General features: G+C 38.2%; 1 protein-coding gene across 4 annotated transcripts; it reads left to right on the top strand.

The window, feature by feature from the left end:
- Positions 1-1,952: 1,952 nt before the first annotated feature.
- Positions 1,953-17,364, top strand: LOC113347491 (acetyl-CoA carboxylase 1-like). Of its 4 annotated transcripts, none has more exons than XM_026591157.1 (32): positions 1,953-2,278; positions 6,073-6,448; positions 6,913-7,119; positions 7,203-7,364; positions 7,596-7,688; positions 7,795-7,890; positions 8,042-8,215; positions 8,375-8,468; positions 8,548-8,735; positions 8,824-8,874; positions 8,972-9,011; positions 9,360-9,484; positions 9,601-9,717; positions 9,839-9,913; positions 10,021-10,077; positions 10,213-10,317; positions 10,456-10,542; positions 10,625-10,816; positions 10,959-11,147; positions 11,319-11,429; positions 11,531-11,620; positions 11,718-11,894; positions 12,046-12,123; positions 12,236-12,358; positions 12,461-12,730; positions 12,827-13,167; positions 13,398-13,635; positions 13,735-14,087; positions 14,187-14,400; positions 14,518-14,697; positions 14,796-15,520; positions 15,658-16,088. In XM_026591157.1, the coding sequence occupies exons 1-32, from the start codon at positions 2,109-2,111 to the stop codon at positions 15,659-15,661; spliced, it is 5,502 nt and encodes a 1,833-aa protein (XP_026446942.1). In that variant the 5' UTR covers positions 1,953-2,108; the 3' UTR covers positions 15,662-16,088. The 4 variants fall into 4 exon arrangements, with proteins under 4 accessions (XP_026446942.1, XP_026446939.1, XP_026446941.1 ...); XM_026591154.1 differs by adding an exon at positions 17,062-17,364 and having other exon boundaries at positions 1,961-2,278; positions 14,796-16,958; XM_026591156.1 differs by lacking the exon at positions 1,953-2,278 and adding exons at positions 5,079-5,438; positions 17,062-17,364 and having other exon boundaries at positions 14,796-16,958.
- Positions 17,365-18,353: the final 989 nt, after the last annotated feature.

Here is an 18,353-nt window from a genome sequence, read left to right as displayed (position 1 = left end):
TTCATTTTTCTCTTTATGTTGAACTGAAGGCTTGACTTTTAGTTTGTCGAAGCGACCGTGCATGGAAATGTTCACTAGGAGATGTGGCTGTTGGATCATTGAGGTATGTGTACATATTCTGATAGCGTACACTTATGTTTCCACGGGTATAGATTTAGCACCATATTTTCTTATTATGGTAGTGGTTATACAGTTTGTTATAACATGTAACCCTCCCATGATTCTACATCAGTCATTTATCGCCGGTGTTCTCTTAACCTTCATACATAATTCCCTATACCATTATTTGCCGTCTTAGCTCAATTGGCAGAGCGTGTGGCATTCTGCCCCGAGGATGTGGGTTCGATTCCCACAGACGGAAACGAATGTAAGAGGCTGATAAACTATTAGTTCTCCATTAGCAAATTCACTCCAATCTGTATTTATTTATTAGTTCTTCGAAATTCCCTTGGAATGGTGATTGTCCTGACTGAATCACCTGGCTAATATAGCCTAAGAACTTTTCAGCATGATCGAATAGTTTATGCATTTGGTTATCTTGTTATAGATGTCTTTTGTAAGTTCTTTTAATTTTGTTTCTTTGTTTAATATCAGCAGAATTATTATTTTAAAGAGTAGTTTGATCAATTGCTCCAGAGCTTATTGATGCCAGTAATTTCAAAGGCGAAACAGATTCGAACTTTCAAATTCAAGGAAATGGGAAAAACAGAGATGGTTTTTTTCTTCTTCAAATTTTCTTCCTAATTGCTAAGAGTCGTATTAGTCCTACTAATAGTAGTTTTAGCTTAAGCCCAATTGACCAACAAGAACTTTACAAAGTTAATCATCTCCAATGGCAGTATTTTATGTTGGTTTTGAACATTACTACGCTGGATATGTTACAGTCAATGAAGATGCAGGGAGAAATCTTTTGTAATGGTACATTGAAGCCATCGAAGACCCTTCTTTAAAGCCTCCCATTCTTTTGGATGAATGGAGGTCAGTCTCTTTTGTCACTTTTTTTATCTCTGCATTGCGGATTTCTGGGTATGGGTATTTCATCCATGTTGATATTTCTTTATGGGTTTGTTTATGATTTATCTAACAATTGTAAATCACAAGTCTGAATTTTTATTAACATTGTAGTGAGTGTCATGGTAAGTCACTCAACTTCTGCTGTGCTCTGCTATACCAGCGTCAATAACAAGTGTGATTGGGTGAATACGGACGGATACTGCCAACTGCGTTACTATTGGGAGTTGCATCAGTTGCTGGTGTTGGACGCATTGTAAATGGATATAACCACATTGTTTAATGTAACACGTACAAGTGCACAAATCTGGTGTCCTGGCTAAGGTTGGGGAATTGGGATCAAAGGTGTTTGTAACATTTTAAGGCTATAAATTCATATTTTTTTGGTTCTTGTGGCCGATTCCGCTAACAGAGAGAAGAAGAGTCGTGATGAATAATTACTTAGATTTTTATTCTTTTGTACAAAAGAATAATACTTAGATTTGGGACAACCAAATTTCAGCCACGGGCGGACCACTAGTACACATGGTCTGAGCAATTTATAAACCATGAACGTATGAAAATGAAGTCAAATATTTGTCAGGTAAAGTGAGCCGGTCCCCGTTGCTATGTTTTAGTGTAAAACCTAGAGTTTCGTTGCTACCAACTTACTAGAGACTTCTTTTTTAGAACAAGTCTTTTGATTATCACCTATATGGTCTCCTAATTTTTAGGCTTATACTAATTCATACCTACAATAAAGCAATGTTTGGGTACCAAGTTTCCTTTTAAAAAAGAGGTAAATGGAGAAAATTAAGGCACATATATATTTTACTTAATAGTCTTAATATTTTTGTTATTTATTAGATTTGATTTTTTTGATATACGTTTCCGATTATAAACAAAATCATGCATCTCTTCAGTTTGGGCAATGCTTTCTTCTCTGTCTGTCTAGAGGGAGAGGAGTAAGCTTCCTTTAATCCCCTTATTTGTTTGTTCTTCATTCATTGGATTAATGAGAAATTAAACTCCATGAAACTGCTACACAACTAAGTTCATTCTAGAATATATATAGTTACACGATATTCTACGGATCTGTCGGAGTTGCAAGAGAGAAAATGTCTCTAAAATATCCTTCCACGGCTGCCTCCATTGGTGTTTCTAGGTCAGCCAACTATAACAAGAAGAGTTCATTAGTTACTAATCGCATCATCACCATGAAATCATCAGCTCCGAGTATCAGTAAGAAGGTTACTAAGGTTGCAGACTCCTCTTCCTCCTCGAGCAAGTGAGTTTCTTTCATTTGTCTATCTAATTTAATTATTATTATTTTAGAAATTTACATTCACCATTGGAAAAATTTATAGGCATCATACTGCACCAAGATTTTCTTTTTTATTCACAACAATATTAGCTTATTTATAAAATGCTACCATTGGTAGAATTATTTGATTTAATGGATCAAACAATGTAGATTGAAACTTAAAAGAGTATTATTAAATGAAACCTATAATAAGATTCCTTTAAAGCGTAACTGGATCAGAAAATTTTAGCATTTTAGGTTAAAGTCTCCTTGGTGTATAACTGAGATTTGTATTTTTCAACGAAACAAACACCATTTGGGCCTTGTAAAGTTTACGCTGCGATGAGTTAGAGCCCAGCTGAGTTTATTTCCTAGTGCCTAGTGGATCTGGCTGGCTAGTTTCATTTCAAATCTCACCGCTCGCTGATATTCAATTCCACTAAATAAAATACAAAATAGGGACAGATAGTGAGATGTGAACGGCATGGATCATAAACCTACTTCTCAACTATATTTGTCCCCATGAAAACCATATTCATTTTAGAACAAGTATAAAATCAACTGCAAGAGCTTCATAAGTGACACAGGTATATTTCTCTCTCAAACGAAAGTAAAATTGTTGTTCAATTGTATTATATGACATGTATCAGGCACAATTTTGAAGCTAGGGCTAATATACATGAGCAACCAATCTAGTTAAAATGTGATCCAAAAAAGCGTGATTAGTAAGGAAATACAACAACATACATTATCAATATAAATATGAAATCAAAAACAGTTTTCGCTTACAATTTTGAAATGAGCTAATTTTTGGGATACGATTGACTCTATACCATGCTGAAAGGGAACAACACGATAAAATTATTTCTAAATAATACACCCCTTGGAGCAACTAATCATCGCATTATCGCCATGAGATCATCGTCTCTAAATTTTAGTAATAAGGTTTCTAAGGTTTCAGCCTTCAACACCTCCGGTTCCTCCTCCAGCAAGTGAGTTAGTTACTTTCATTTCTCCACATAATTATAATTGTTTGAAAATTTACTTAGATTTTTATCACTAATTTCTTCCCTAGCACACTTTTTTTCTTAATTAAAGCGTGACGGCTAATACACATGGAAAAGTTTAAAATACATAGGATACCATTGAATTACAAGTAAAATTCAAAGTTCTAGTTTTGTCCGAGAATTTTTTACATCAAGAGAAAATCAAAATTAGACATTTTAATAAGTCCTAAAAGTTGGAACAATTAGTGAGGCATGTGGAAGAAACTTCTGAGAAACCAATACAAACCAATAAAATGATGGAATTGATATGTTAAAGAAGGAAAGATAGAATGTCGGTAGCTAGATTTTGGGGTTGGGATTGATTAAGTAGGTATGAGTTAGGTTATATTTAGAGCATCCACAGTGGGCGAGTATAACCAAAAATTTGGGATGAGATCGTGACGCAGTGGGACGGAGTAAAGATCAAATCCCAGCCAAAGATCAAATTCCAGACCATATTTGGTCGCGACCAAATACCAAATCCTAATATAGTCGGGCGTAAATTTAAAGTACGCTTGTTACTGGGCGTAAATTTAAAGTACGCTTGTTAACGGGCGGAGATTTAAATTACGCCCGATGAAAATTCAAATTAAAAAAAAAAATGAGGCGTAAACTTAAAGTACGCCTGTTGACAGGCGTAAACTTAAAGTCCGCCTGGTGATTGATTGGGCGGACATTTGAGATACGCCCGATGAAATTTTTTTGGGGCGGATCTTTAAATTACGCGCGACCAAATTTTAATCGCCACCGTTACGTGACAACACGGACTAAACCCAAAATTTGATCTTTTTTTTGATCTTTGATCTTTGGTTTTGATCGCACCACTGCAGTTGCTCTTAGTAAGTACACAACCATTGGCCTTTAAGTGGCTTTTATAGCTACACATTTATAAAGAAAGGACAATTATGGCCTATAGGTCAATCTTCAAATTTCAAAGTGATGTCTTATTGTTTTATACCATTTCAAATCTAAAGTGTTTGTTGGAGAATAAAGAAAAACAGTAACATCATATTCCCTTTACAAGTTTCCCCTAGATTTAGTTCATCCCCTGTAACTTTAAGCATATGATATAACACCCAACTTGCTAATTATATCCCCATCATTTCCTTCTTGACAACTTGTGAGATTTTATTCATCAGTAATTAAACTTGGACACGTTACGATGATGCATCTATTTTTTTTTTGTTTTATTTACTGTATAACGAGAATCATCTAATAACTTTACCATTCTATTAAAATAATAGTTGTAATATTTGGATATATTTATGCAAGACATCAAGTATTCAGAAAACATCGACCAACTTCAAACCTAACCTAAATACAAGACTATTTAATGCTAACTAATCTATTATCTTTCCCATGACCACCATTCTACCTCATAAAATGAAATAAATAGAGACAGATAGAGATGTGAAGTGAGGATGGCATGGATAGACCTACTTCTCAACCATATTTGTTATTATTTATTTGGAAACCAAAAAGGTTTACAATAAAATGCAACAGTTAAAATTATCCAAACAAATCAATTTTAACTATTGTTTGATTCTCATTTGATTCCTGTGGTAATATCCAATCTCTATGGGTGATGGAATACAACTAATTCGGAGTCGGACCCTCATAGTTTAATGAGCATGTGTTCCAACCTCCATCTTTAACTTTGTACTAAATACACACATGACATGACACAACTTCCTCCTTCCAAATTCCATTCCCTATTTCTCCTTTTCTCATCTCTTCTCTTCTTTTTATCTCTCTCACTTGTTGTCTTCTTAATTACTACCACCATTCATCATGAATAAACAGACAGATACAGATGGAAAAAGACATTTTTATTCAAATCAGAATGAAGTTGTCAATTTTGTCAACAGTCCTCTTCTTTTCCATTCTGTAAGAAAGCTCAACAGGTTGGTCGACTACTACCCAACTTGCAGTCAATACTTACCAACCTTATTGCTGTTCAGCAGCACATGAAACAACAAATATGGGTTTTATGTGGACTCTTTAAAAACCATAGATTTCAAGTTCTTTTTCGATTTTTCATTGAGACACAAATAAGGGTAGTTGGGAACTACCTCTGTGAAGAGCAAAGGCTTGGGCTGGTAACACGTGCACTCTCTCATTTAAAGCCGTTAATACTACTTATTTCTTTCCTTCTTTCTAAACAATACAAACTGCAAAATCCTCTAAACTGGGTTTTGTTTGTTTCACTTTAAACGTTATAATGCTTGAATGATCATACCAGAAGAGATCAGAAAGAAATCTGATTTGGGTTTTTGATTGTCTGGGTTTGTCTTTTTGTTTGCTCTTTCACGAGGTGAGTAGTTAATTGAATCTCATTCTTCTTTCTGGTTTTTTTTTCAAGCTTTTGATTTGGGTTGTTTCTGGAAGTAGTCTAAACTAGAAAGCTAAGATTTTGTTGTCACCCCAGAATGAAATTGGACTGCTAGAGTTTTTGATTTATGTATTTGACTTTGTGAGGCTTTTGAAGATCTGGGTTATCATGTCTGTAGTATGGGTTCCTGCTTAATTTGGAGTTTTTAGGTGAATTACTGTATAATTCACCTGATTTTCCCAAATTTATTTTACTTACTTGATGATCTATGTATAATTGAGTACCCATTTGCTAGGAAGTTAAAATATTATATGTCTGAATGTGATATTTTGAAGTGAATTAGTATTAGTGCAACTGATTTTACTAAAATTGGACCATTGATTGTGATGATTGGAATGTAGCATGTCGGCGCTTCAAAACGGTGCAACCATGGTGGAGAGTTGGCGAGGTAATGGGACTGTAAATGGAATCAACTCGACTAGGAACCCCACCACTTTGTCCAAAATAGATGATTTCTGCTTTGCTCTTGGAGGATCACGGCCTATTCATAGTATCTTAATTGCAAACAATGGGATGGCAGCCGTGAAATTTATTCGAAGTATAAGAACGTGGGCATATGAAGCATTCGGAACTGAGAAGGCAATTTTGCTGGTTGCGATGGCCACTCCAGAGGACATGAGAATTAATGCTGAACATATTAGAATTGCTGACCAGTTTGTGGAAGTCCCAGGTGGAACTAACAACAATAATTATGCTAATGTTCAGCTCATTGTGGAGGTATGTTCATTTTATTGTTGATTATTGGATCCTACTGATACTGCAACAAGTAAACATATTTGGAACTCCTATAAGCACTGTGATATTTTAAATGTTTCATATTCTAACAAATTTGTACTATTGCGAATATGCAACGACTCCCCTATTAGGAATGATGTAGCAGCTCTTCTGTTTTCCTAATTAACCAATTTCGTGCACTGACATTGGATAATCAGCATCTGCGAGAGGATTCCGAAATCCATACATAACCATCTAGTTGTTATTTTATGAATTTAAAAGTCTTAAAAGGTTCTACATTTAGATACATGCTAAGTTCTAAACTTCACTGACTTTGCTACCTGTTGGCTATGTTTCTACATGACCTATCTTAGGCTTAACAAAATTAGCGGCATTATATTTTTAACTCTGCTGGACTCTTTCTTCTTTTTCTGATACACTATACTTTAACTTTTGGGTCATCCCAGATGGCAGAGATCACACATGTAGATGCTGTTTGGCCTGGATGGGGCCATGCATCAGAGAACCCTGAGCTTCCTGATGCTCTGACTGCAAAAGGAATCATATTTTTGGGCCCCCCAGCTTCATCAATGGGGGCACTAGGAGATAAGATCGGTTCATCACTGATTGCCCAAGCAGCAGGAGTACCAACAGTTCCATGGAGTGGTTCACATGTACATTTCTTCAACAAAGTTTTTTTGTTATGTGTTAAGTATGTTGAGGTAACCATTGTCCAATAATCAATGTTTCTTTCTAGGTCAAAATTCCTCCACAAAGTTGCTTGGATAACATACCTGAAAACATCTACCGCGAAGCCTGTGTTTATACTACAGAAGAGGCTGTGGCAAGCTGTCAGGTGATCGGTTATCCTGCAATGATCAAGGCATCTTGGGGTGGCGGTGGTAAAGGGATAAGAAAGGTTAGTATCATACTTAGCCCCTATCATGTTAATCATCAACAATGTATAAATTAAGTACTCAATTTCAAACAAAGACAGCATCCACACTTTTTGATATGGAATATGTATACAAAGATTTTTTTTCTCTCTTTATCTAGAGAAGCGGCACTGGCAGGGGGATAGTTTTGAACTCCAAGTAGACGTATTTTATCTGTACACTGCATTATACTCTGGTTTCCTGTTAATATGTAGGTTCATAATGATGATGAAGTGAAGGCTTTGTTCAAGCAAGTGCAGGGAGAAGTTCCTGGGTCTCCAATTTTTATCATGAAGGTTGCATCACAGGTGAGACCATCCTCAGCATTCAATTTATCTATAACTAAGTACATCGTTTACAAGGTTTTGAGGATTAAGCTCTTTTCTGACATCGCATTATGTTTCCATTACTTAGAGCCGGCATTTAGAAGTCCAGTTAATTTGCGATCAACATGGAAATGTTGCAGCTTTGCACAGCCGTGATTGTAGTGTTCAGAGACGGCATCAAAAGGTAAATTGTTTAGTTTTATTTTGGCGGGGTTTCTCTGATTATCAAGTGTAATAATTTTGGGCTGTCGTTGTCTTTATTCCTTCTCGCTGGCGTCAGTCGATGGATATTATCATGATTGGGTATTGTGTGTCTTCTGTCTTGTGTTTGATAGATTATTGAGGAAGGTCCAATTACAGTAGCGCCAATGGAGACGGTAAAGAAGCTCGAGCAGGCAGCTCGAAGGCTTGCTAAATGTGTGAACTATGTTGGAGCTGCTACTGTGGAGTATCTGTATAGTATGGACACTGGGGAGTACTATTTCTTAGAGCTCAACCCGCGGTTACAGGTCCGTCACGTTAGTTGATAATAATAATTGACATAATTACTGGAAATGATCATTTTTTTTTTGTGGGCAATTTCCAAGCCATAGTTCAGCAGATATCGTCATCAATTAGATTTCTGTGGTCCTGTAGATTTTATAACTGATTCTCTAGTTCAATTTTAGGTTGAGCATCCTGTTACTGAGTGGATAGCAGAGGTTAATCTTCCAGCAGCTCAAGTTGCAGTGGGGATGGGAATTCCTCTCTGGCAAATTCCTGGTATGGAAAGTATTGATGATTTGTCTGGCTTTACGTTGACCTCACAACTCATAATAATGACCTTCATATTTCTTTTCAGAAATAAGGAGATTTTATGGAATGGACTATAATGGTGGATATGATGCTTGGAGGAGAACATCGGCCGTTGCCACCCCTTTTGATTTTGACAAAGCTGAGTCTGTAAGGCCAAAAGGTCATTGTGTTGCTGTACGTGTAACAAGTGAAGACCCAGATGATGGTTTTAAGCCTACTGGTGGGAAAGTGCAGGTTCGTATTTGCGGAGAATTCTGAAAGTATTTTGTCTATCTTTCTATCTTCCACTTTTATGATAAATCTCAAACTTTGATTCTTTTAGGAATTGAGTTTTAAAAGCAAGCCAAACGCTTGGGCGTACTTCTCTGTAAAGGTAATCTTCTGAGTGATTAGACGTGCATAGCTGCCTGATTTTGACCTTACATATGTGTTGTGACTGATGTCGTGGTGAAATTTCCTAACTTGTGCAGTCTGGAGGAGGTATTCATGAGTTTTCGGATTCTCAGTTTGGTAAGTTGTAAAAGTCCTTGTTCTCATCAACTAAGCTCGACTACTTATGCAAAAACCTTTGGAGAAACTGGAAATTATTTTTTCTTAGAGTCGAGAGTCGAAACAGCAGTTTAGTCAGCGATACTGTGTACAAACTACTAATTTCATCTTCAATGGAGTTTTATATTGAAAATACTGGTTGGGCAGATGAAGTAGACAGTATAACTGAGGGTTTTGTTAAATTAGCCACAGCTTGAGGGAGTATACTCTTCATCTATTGAGTTTACTGTTCTAATAGATGGCTGTTTAGATTTTCTTTCTTCCTTAATTTTTTTTTTTTTTTGATCGGCTTAATACATTGTTTTTCAGGACATGTATTTGCTTTTGGGGAGTCGAGAGCCTTAGCTATAGCTAATATGGTTCTTGGGCTAAAGGAAATTCATATTCGTGGGGAAATCCGTACAAATGTCGATTACACAATAGATCTTTTACATGTAAGCTTCATGTGTTTCAATAAAGCCATTATCCATCTCATTTTATCTTGAAAAGACTGAATCCTACACCCAGTCTTTGTCTAGAAAACACTGATACGAGTAATTGGCTTCCACAGGCTGCAGAATATAGAGACAACAAGATCCACACTGGCTGGCTGGACAGTAGAATTGCTATGCGTGTTAGAGCTGAAAGACCTCCTTGGTACCTCTCAGTGGTCGGAGGGGCCCTTTATGTAAGGAAACTGAAGTACTACTTTTTGGCTTCAAGAGTTATGTCTGTAACACTTTACTTTGACAAGGTAGACATTCTTATTCAAGTCTTGTTTACTCTATTCTTTTTTCCCCTCTCTCCAGAAAGCATCAACCAGCAGCACGACAATGGTATCTGACTATGTGGGCTACCTTGAAAAGGGTCAAATTCCACCTAAGGTATGATTCGATGCTATAACTTGCTTTGATACGTCACTTGTGCATTGAGATGCTTGCGATCAGTTGCTTATCTATATTGATTAACGCTAATTCTTCCTTAATTGCAGCACATCTCACTTGTCAATTCTCAAGTTTCTTTGAACATTGAAGGAAGCAAATATACGGTAAATTAATAATAGTTTATTACCAGTAAAGGGATTATGTTCTTTCTATTGTTTTCGAGATTGATGATTTTTAGCTCATTGGGAGATGGACAACATTATATTCCTGTACTAAGTCTGCTGAAGGTTGTTAATTAGGTTGACATGGTAAGGGGAGGACCAAGAAGCTATAAGTTAAGGATGAACCAGTCAGAGATTGAAGCTGAAATACATAGCTTGCGTGATGGTGGTCTCTTGATGCAGGTTTGAATATACCTCTCTCTCTCCCCCCCCCCCCCCCTCCCTCTCTCTCTCTCTTATGTGATAACAATTCTTACAACCACATTCCACTGGTGTAGTTAAGCTTAATTTAGAGCTCTTATTACCTCTACATTGTCACAGTTGGATGGAAGCAGTCATGTGATCTATGCAGAGGAAGAGGCAGCTGGGACCCGCCTTCTAATTGATGGAAGGACTTGTTTGTTACAGGTACCACCAAGAGTTTCTTCTTGGCAGTTTGAATTTGTTCTTGCTGAAATAAGTATCTTATTATTTTCTTTTGAATTTTCAGAATGATCACGACCCATCTAAGTTAGTTTCAGAAACACCATGCAAGCTTCTCCGTTTTCTAGTCCCAGATGGCAGTCATGTTGAAGCTGATAGTCCATATGCAGAGGTTGAGGTTATGAAGATGTGTATGCCTCTTCTGTTACCTGCTTCAGGAATTATTCATTTCAAGATATCTGAAGGCCAACCGATGCAGGTTCTCTCTCTCTCTCTCTCTCTCTCTCTCTCTCTCTCTCTCTCTCTCTCTCTCTCTCTCTCTCAGAGAATTAGTCCCACTGAGATGAATTTGATATTTTTTTGCCCCCTAATTCTGGCTTTCTATATTACTTCAACTGCAGGCTGGTGATCTTATAGCAAGGCTTGATCTGGATGATCCAACAGCTGTAAGAAAAGCTGAACCCTTTCACGGAAGTTTCCCTCTTTTGGGACCCCCAACTGCAGTTTCTGGGAGAGTTCATCAGAGATTGGCTGCAAGTTTAAATGCTGCGCGGATGATTCTTGCCGGCTATGAGCATGACATCAATGAAGTAAAACTCAGACCCCGATATCATGATTAGCAAACACTCATGCATAAAAGATCAATTCCTGATCAATTATTTTTCACTGGGTGCAAATATGCACCCAATTGTGTTTCATTTTTCTTCTAGATTTCCTGTCCTCGTCAATTGTCATATTCATTGGCTCCAAATCCATTTCAGGTTGTACAAGATTTACTTAACTGCCTCGACAGTCCAGAGCTTCCTTTCCTTCAGTGGCAAGAGTGTATGTCGGTTCTAGCAACCCGTCTTCCCAAAAATCTCAGAGATGAGGTTCTGTTTTCTTGTGTAGTTCCTCTCTTAGTTATGCTTGGCATTTGTTACTTCCAGCTCAAATATAGAACTGATTTTATACATTCCTTGAATATCATCAGTTGGACATGAAATACAAGGAGTACGAAGGATTCTCAAGCTCTCTCAAAAATATTGATTTCCCAACCAAACTATTGCGCAGTGTTCTCGAGGTTAGTCCTTCACGAGCTTTGGTGTCAAATACCTATTCTTAAAAAGTTTTGGTTGTGGTGCTTATTGGAAGGTGTTTTTTTTTTGCTTTTACTGCAGTCTCATATGTTAGCTTGTCCTGAAAAAGAGAAAGCAACCCAAGAAAGGCTTATTGAACCTCTAATGAGTCTTGTTAAATCTTACGAGGGTGGAAGAGAGAGTCATGCCCGTGTGATTGTCCATTCGCTTTTTGAGGAATATCTTTCAGTTGAAGAATTATTCAGTGACAATATCCAGGTAAGTGTATCTCTTGATACCTTTGGACAGTAAAAATTCCTGACATGTGACATCTCTTGCTGTAAACTTGGTAAACTAATTTGTAATATATTTGAAGCTTGTCTTGTTTTCTAATGGTTGACTTAACTATTAATTTCTGTGCTTTCTCTAGGCTGATGTAATCGAACGTCTTCGACTTCAATATAAAAAAGATCTTCTGAAGATAGTGGACATTGTGCTTTCTCGCCAGGTACCTACGAGTTATATGTCAGCCGCTTTCTTATGAAGTGGTTAAAAGTGTTCAGTTTATTGGTATTGTTGCTTAAACAAATGATGAGAAATTGATCAATAATGTCTTGCAGGGTGTCCGTAGCAAAAATAAGCTAGTCTTGAGACTCATGGAAGCACTGGTTTACCCTAATCCTGCAGCATACAGGGAGAAACTGATCCGCTTCTCTGCTCTTAACCATACAAGTTACTCTGAGGTTTAAGCTCTTACTAGTTTCTGTATTGCCATCAGAGTCTAGGCTGAAGTTAGTATTGATTCTTCTCCATGCTCAATATTGACATAAATCACATTTATGCAGTTAGCACTAAAGGCAAGCCAATTGCTCGAACAAACCAAACTGAGTGAACTCCGTTCTAACATAGCTAGAAGCTTATCAGAGTTGGAGATGTTTACAGAGGAAGGTGAACATCTTGATACCCCAAGAAGAAAGAGTGCAATCAATGAAAGGATGGAGGATCTTGTAAGTACTCCTCTTGCAGTTGAAGATGCTCTTGTGGGTCTGTTTGATCACAGTGATCATACTCTACTAAGACGGGTTGTTGAGACTTATATTCGAAGACTTTACCAGGTGATATGGCTTTGAATTTTATACTTTTATGCTAGTTCATTTGTTCTTATCCTGAAGATCCGTCTTCAATCTATAACCCCCTTCATCTGTTTTCAGCCGTACCTTGTGAAAGAAAGCGTCAGAATGCAATGGCATAGATCTGGTCTTATAGCTTCATGGGAGTTTTCAGAAGAACATGTCGAAAGAAGGAATGCTTCAGAGGATGAAACATCCACGAGTCTGATGGTTGAGAAGCACACTGAGAGAAAATGGGGTGCCATGGTTATTGTCAAATCTCTTCAGTCCTTGCCAATGGCAATCAGTACTGTGTTGAAGGAAACTTCTCATGGCTCTCGTGAGATGATGCCAAAAGGGTCCGCAGAAGCAGTTAGCAATGGGAACATGTTGCATATTGCATTGGTGGGCATCAACAACCCAATGAGTTCACTTCAAGATAGGTATAGACATGCTTTTTTTTCTCTTTAGTCTTTCCAATTAGGAAGGATCGAAAGCATCAAATTTTGTGCTTGAGTGTTCATTTTACCTCACTACGTTGAGGAAGATACTCTCTGTCTTCCATCTTAGGGTTGATTTTATGGTCCAGGCAGTTGAAATGAATCAAGTTAAGCAGTGCATAAATTGTATGCATTTTCCTTCCTAACTAGTGTTGTTTCTTTCTTTATTGAAGTGGCGATGAAGATCAGGCTCAGGAAAGAATAAATAAATTGGCCAAGATCCTTAAAGAGCAACAAGTTGGTTCTGCTCTCCGATCAGTCGGTGTTAAAGTAATCAGCTGTATCATACAGAGGGATGAGGGACGGACTCCAACGAGGCACTCCTTCCACTGGTCTCTTGAGAATCTTCATTATGAAGAAGAACCTCTAATGCGTCACTTGGAACCACCTCTATCCATATTTCTTGAACTGGTTTGTAAAATATACCAGCCTTGGCTTCACTTTCTTGTTTGACTTTATTTCGCTGCGTTCGACTGAATAGATTATCTCATGCTATTTATTCTGCTTCAGGAAAAGCTAAAAGGGTACGAGAAAACACAGTATACACCATCCCGGGATCGCCAATGGCATCTTTATACTGTTGTGGACAAACCACAACCCGTCCAAAGGATGTTTTTGAGAACCCTTGTTAGGCAACCAAATGTAAATGAAGGGTTCTGGACATATCAAGGTCTGGCAGTTGGTCAAACGCAAAATCAACGTGCTTTGTCCTTTACGTCCAGAAGCATCTTGAGGTCCATGATGGCTGCCCTCGAAGAATTGGAATTGCACGGGCATAATGCAACTGTCAGACCTGATCATGCCCATATGTATCTTTACATCTTAAGAGGACAGGAAATAGATGATCTTGTGCCATATCCAAGGTATGTTAAGGTTCATGAAACCGTCCTTTTCGAAAATAGGAGAAAGCAAAAAAGATATACCAGCATTTCACAGTCTAAAGTCTGAGATGTTTGTATCAGGAGCATTGACCTGGTGGAGGGCCAAGAAGAAGCTATGGTTGGGATGACTTTGCAAGAACTAGCACATGAGATTCATGAGAATGTTGGCGTGAGAATGCACCGTTTAGGTGTTTGTGAGTGGGAAGTCAAACTACGGATGCCGTCTGTAGGACTCGCTAGCGGTGCCTGGAGACTTGTTGTTACGAATGTGACTGGGCACACCTGTACTGTACATGTAAGTTTCTTTACCTTTCAGGACCTGATCAGCAAGTACATCATGGTTCCTCAAAATTAGTCAGGTTAGTTGCAACTTATTTTCTTTGATGTTAACTTAGTAAGGTCTGACTTGCAGATATACCGAGAAGTAGAGGATGCAAGCAGACGTGAAGTAGTCTATCATTCAGCCTTCTCTCCTGTCGGTCCTCTGCATGGTGTTCCAGTGAATGCTCGCTATCAGCCTTTAGGATTGCTCGCTAGGAAGCGGCTTGTGGCTAGAAAAAGCAATACCACTTACTGCTATGACTTTCCACTGGTGGGTTTGATCGCTCCATTAACTCATCCCAACTCATGTATTATTGCTCCATTAAAGTCATGTACAACCTACGTGCTGAACAATTTGTATATTTGCAGGCATTTGAGACTGCCTTGCGACAGTTGTGGGTGTCCCAATCCTCCCAATCCCCGGGTATAAATAAACCTGAAGAGGAAGCTTGTGTTAAAGTCAAGGAGCTCATGTTTGAAAACAAGGAAGGTTCTTGGGGCAGTCCTCTTGTTTCTGTCGAACGCCCACCTGCCCAAAACGATATTGGAATGGTGGCATGGAGTATGGAAATGTCTACTCCCGAATTCCCCAGTGGAAGGACCATTCTGATTGTAGCAAATGATGTGACCTTTAAAGCTGGTTCCTTTGGTCCAAGAGAGGATGCATTCTTCCTTGCAGTGAGCAACCTAGCTTGTGAAAAGAAAATCCCTTTAATTTATCTGGCAGCAAACTCTGGTGCTCGTATTGGGGTAGCTGAGGAGGTTAAAGCTTGCTTCGAAGTTGGATGGTCCGACGAATCAAGTCCTGAACGAGGATTTCAGTATATATATTTAACTCCTGAAGATTATGCAGAAGTCGGCTCTTCTGTGATAGCACACGAATTAAAACTAGAAAGCGGTGAAACAAGATGGGTCATTGACACAATCGTGGGTAAAGAGGATGGATTAGGGGTTGAGAACTTAACAGGCAGTGGAGCAATTGCGGGTGCATACTCTAGGGCATACAAGGAGACGTTTACCTTAACCTATGTGACAGGTCGAACAGTTGGTATTGGAGCTTATCTGGCTCGTCTTGGTATGCGGTGCATCCAAAGGTTAGATCAGCCTATAATTCTCACAGGTTTTTCTGCACTGAATAAACTTCTTGGCCGGGAAGTATATAGTTCTCACATGCAACTTGGAGGTCCTAAAATCATGGGAACTAATGGGGTTGTCCATTTGACTGTCTCAGATGATCTCGAAGGTGTTTCAGCAATCTTGAAGTGGCTTAGCTATGTCCCATCATGTGTAGGTGGCCCCCTACCCATTTTGACCCCCTCAGATCCTCCTCAAAGGCTTGTTGAGTACTTTCCGGAGAACTCATGTGATCCTCGAGCAGCTATCTGTGGTCTTAATGATAGTATGGGAAGATGGCTTGGGGGAATTTTCGATAGAAATAGCTTTGTCGAGACATTAGAAGGTTGGGCTAGAACTGTTGTCACAGGTAGGGCAAAACTTGGGGGGATCCCTGTAGGAATCGTCGCTGTTGAAACACAAACTATGATGCAAGTTATCCCTGCGGATCCTGGTCAGCTTGATTCTCATGAGAGGGTTGTTCCTCAAGCAGGGCAAGTTTGGTTCCCTGATTCTGCCAGTAAAACATCTCAAGCTCTGTTAGATTTTAACAGGGAAGAACTTCCACTATTTATAATGGCCAATTGGAGAGGATTCTCTGGCGGACAGAGGGATCTTTTCGAAGGTATTCTTCAAGCGGGTTCCACTATTGTTGAGAATCTTCGTACGTACAAACAACCTGTGTTTGTTTACATTCCTATGATGGGAGAGCTTCGTGGTGGAGCTTGGGTTGTTGTGGATAGCAGAATCAATCCTGACCACATTGAAATGTATGCTGAAAAAACGGCCAAGGGGAATGTTCTCGAACCAGAGGGAATGATAGAAATTAAGTTTAGGACGAGGGAACTTTTGGAGTGCATGGGTAGGCTTGATCAGAAGCTGATCTCTCTGAAAGCGAAACTTAAGGAAGCCAAGAGTAGTGGAGTTACAAACACCATTGAGACCCTACGACAGCAGATAAGATCCCGCGAGAAGCAGATTTTACCTGTTTATACTCAAATTGCCACTCGTTTTGCCGAGTTGCATGATACTTCCTACAGGATGGCTGCAAAAGGAGTAATTAAAGAAGTTGTGGATTGGAGCAACTCAAGATCTTTCTTTTACAAGAGGTTAAACAGGAGAGTTGCAGAAGGATCACTAGTTCGAACTTTGATAAATGCTGCCGGTGATCGCCTTTGTCATAAGTCAGCATTGGAGTTGATTAAGAAGTGGTTTCTTGATTCCAAACCAGCTGAAGTGAGAGAAGACTCCTGGTTAGATGACGAAGCTTTCTTCCAGTGGAAAGATGATGGGAAGAACTATGAAGAACAGTTGCAAGAATTGCGGGCAGAGAAAGTAATGCTTCAGTTATCTAATCTTGGTGAATCGGCATCAGATTTACAAGTTCTTCCTCATGCTCTCACTATGCTTCTAAGCAAGGTACTGAGTAATGATCTACTTTCATTGCTCTCTCTCTTATTGCTCTCTCTCTTTCTTGTGTCTGAACCATTTATGTATGTTTTTTCTGGAACTGAATTTGCAGGTGGAATCGTCAAATCGGGTGAAATTGATTGAGGAGCTTCGGAAGGTGCTCGAAGCATAGAGACATATTTTAGGAGCAAAGATCTTGGGGGATCACCATCTCATAGAGTAGTTAATATTTATATTTGTTATCATCATCTGTAGAATATGGTTCAGAACCGGTGATAGAATAATCCGGTGGAAACAACTTAACCTTTAATAATTTCTTGCACTACGGTTTCTTACTATCCATTCTTTTAATTCTGAACTTGTAAATTCTGTTATATCAGCTTGGTATAGATTTAAATATCATTCATCCCTGTCCTCTCTTGTTCCTCACTTAAGTGCTTCTTGCTTATTACTTTCGGAACTTTATTTGCATTGATTAGCTTAAAAGTGGGTTCGGAAGGTTAATGGTGTGACCAATATTAGCGCAGTGGCTCAAAAGATGTGTCCCGACTCGAAATCTGTTTTTTGAAACACATTTTTTCTCTATCTAAGATTTGCCTCATGACTAAAATTGTGTGCAACTCAAAATTTGGTATTATGATCTAAAATCTGTCCCGCGTAACTTAAAATCTTCGCTCGGGTTTTGTTATTATAACATGTGCAAAAATAATTAAAAAAATAGGAGAGATGATTGTCACTTACGCATTGAAGAGTACAAAATTTCATTCTCAATAAATCATGTTTGATAAATCTATGTTAATTTACTCTCTCCAATGCAAGTGGAAACCATATCTTCTATTTTTTTAATTGTTTTCGCACTTTCCCAATGCAATGATCGGATATTATCTTGTGTATGGGTGCACAAGATAACAAAACCCATCTCAGAAGTTAAAATCCCAAAACTATCTCATGAAAAAACTAGAATTTTTTTTTTCCTTCTACCGAATACATTCCATTTTTAGAAAAATAAACAAACTAAAAATTTGTCTTGTAAATGTTATAATTATGATTTTAGATTTGCATTGGCTAATGACTCAAACCCGACACAAAAATTATCATGTGACCCAATAATTGCTTAGTAACCGAAATCTGCCATGTAACCTAATATTTGATTTAAATATAGTTCCCACGGTAATTTGCAAATGTTGTTTTTTGTCCAACCCAACTATGTGGATATAAAAGGCATTTTTCACTATGGAAAAACTTAATCCATGACAGTAATAGAGACGCGCGCCCTAAGAAGAGTCACCGGCGATTGAACAAGTGTCTCCAACGGTTTATTTGCCAAAGGTTCTATTTTTGATACAATATAAATTCATCTATTTTGACTCACATCAGTCCACTCTCTACTTCCTAATTTTTCTA

This window comes from Papaver somniferum, chromosome 2, assembly GCF_003573695.1.
Source record: "Papaver somniferum cultivar HN1 chromosome 2, ASM357369v1, whole genome shotgun sequence".
Taxonomy (NCBI): Eukaryota; Viridiplantae; Streptophyta; class Magnoliopsida; order Ranunculales; family Papaveraceae; genus Papaver; species Papaver somniferum.
Note: the sequence above shows the minus strand (reverse complement) of the source record. Positions and strands in the feature narration are given on the sequence as shown.

Excerpts from the sequence above, each read along its gene's own strand:
- LOC113347491 (XM_026591154.1), top strand. The coding sequence starts at position 2,109 with ATGTCTCTAAAATATCCTTCCACGGCTGCCTCCATTGGTGTTTCTAGG. Across the intron at positions 8,216-8,374 it reads AGCTCAACCCGCGGTTACAG|GTTGAGCATCCTGTTACTGA; the intron begins GTCCGTCACGTT and ends GTTCAATTTTAG. Across the intron at positions 13,636-13,734 it reads TATCCATATTTCTTGAACTG|GAAAAGCTAAAAGGGTACGA; the intron begins GTTTGTAAAATA and ends ATTCTGCTTCAG.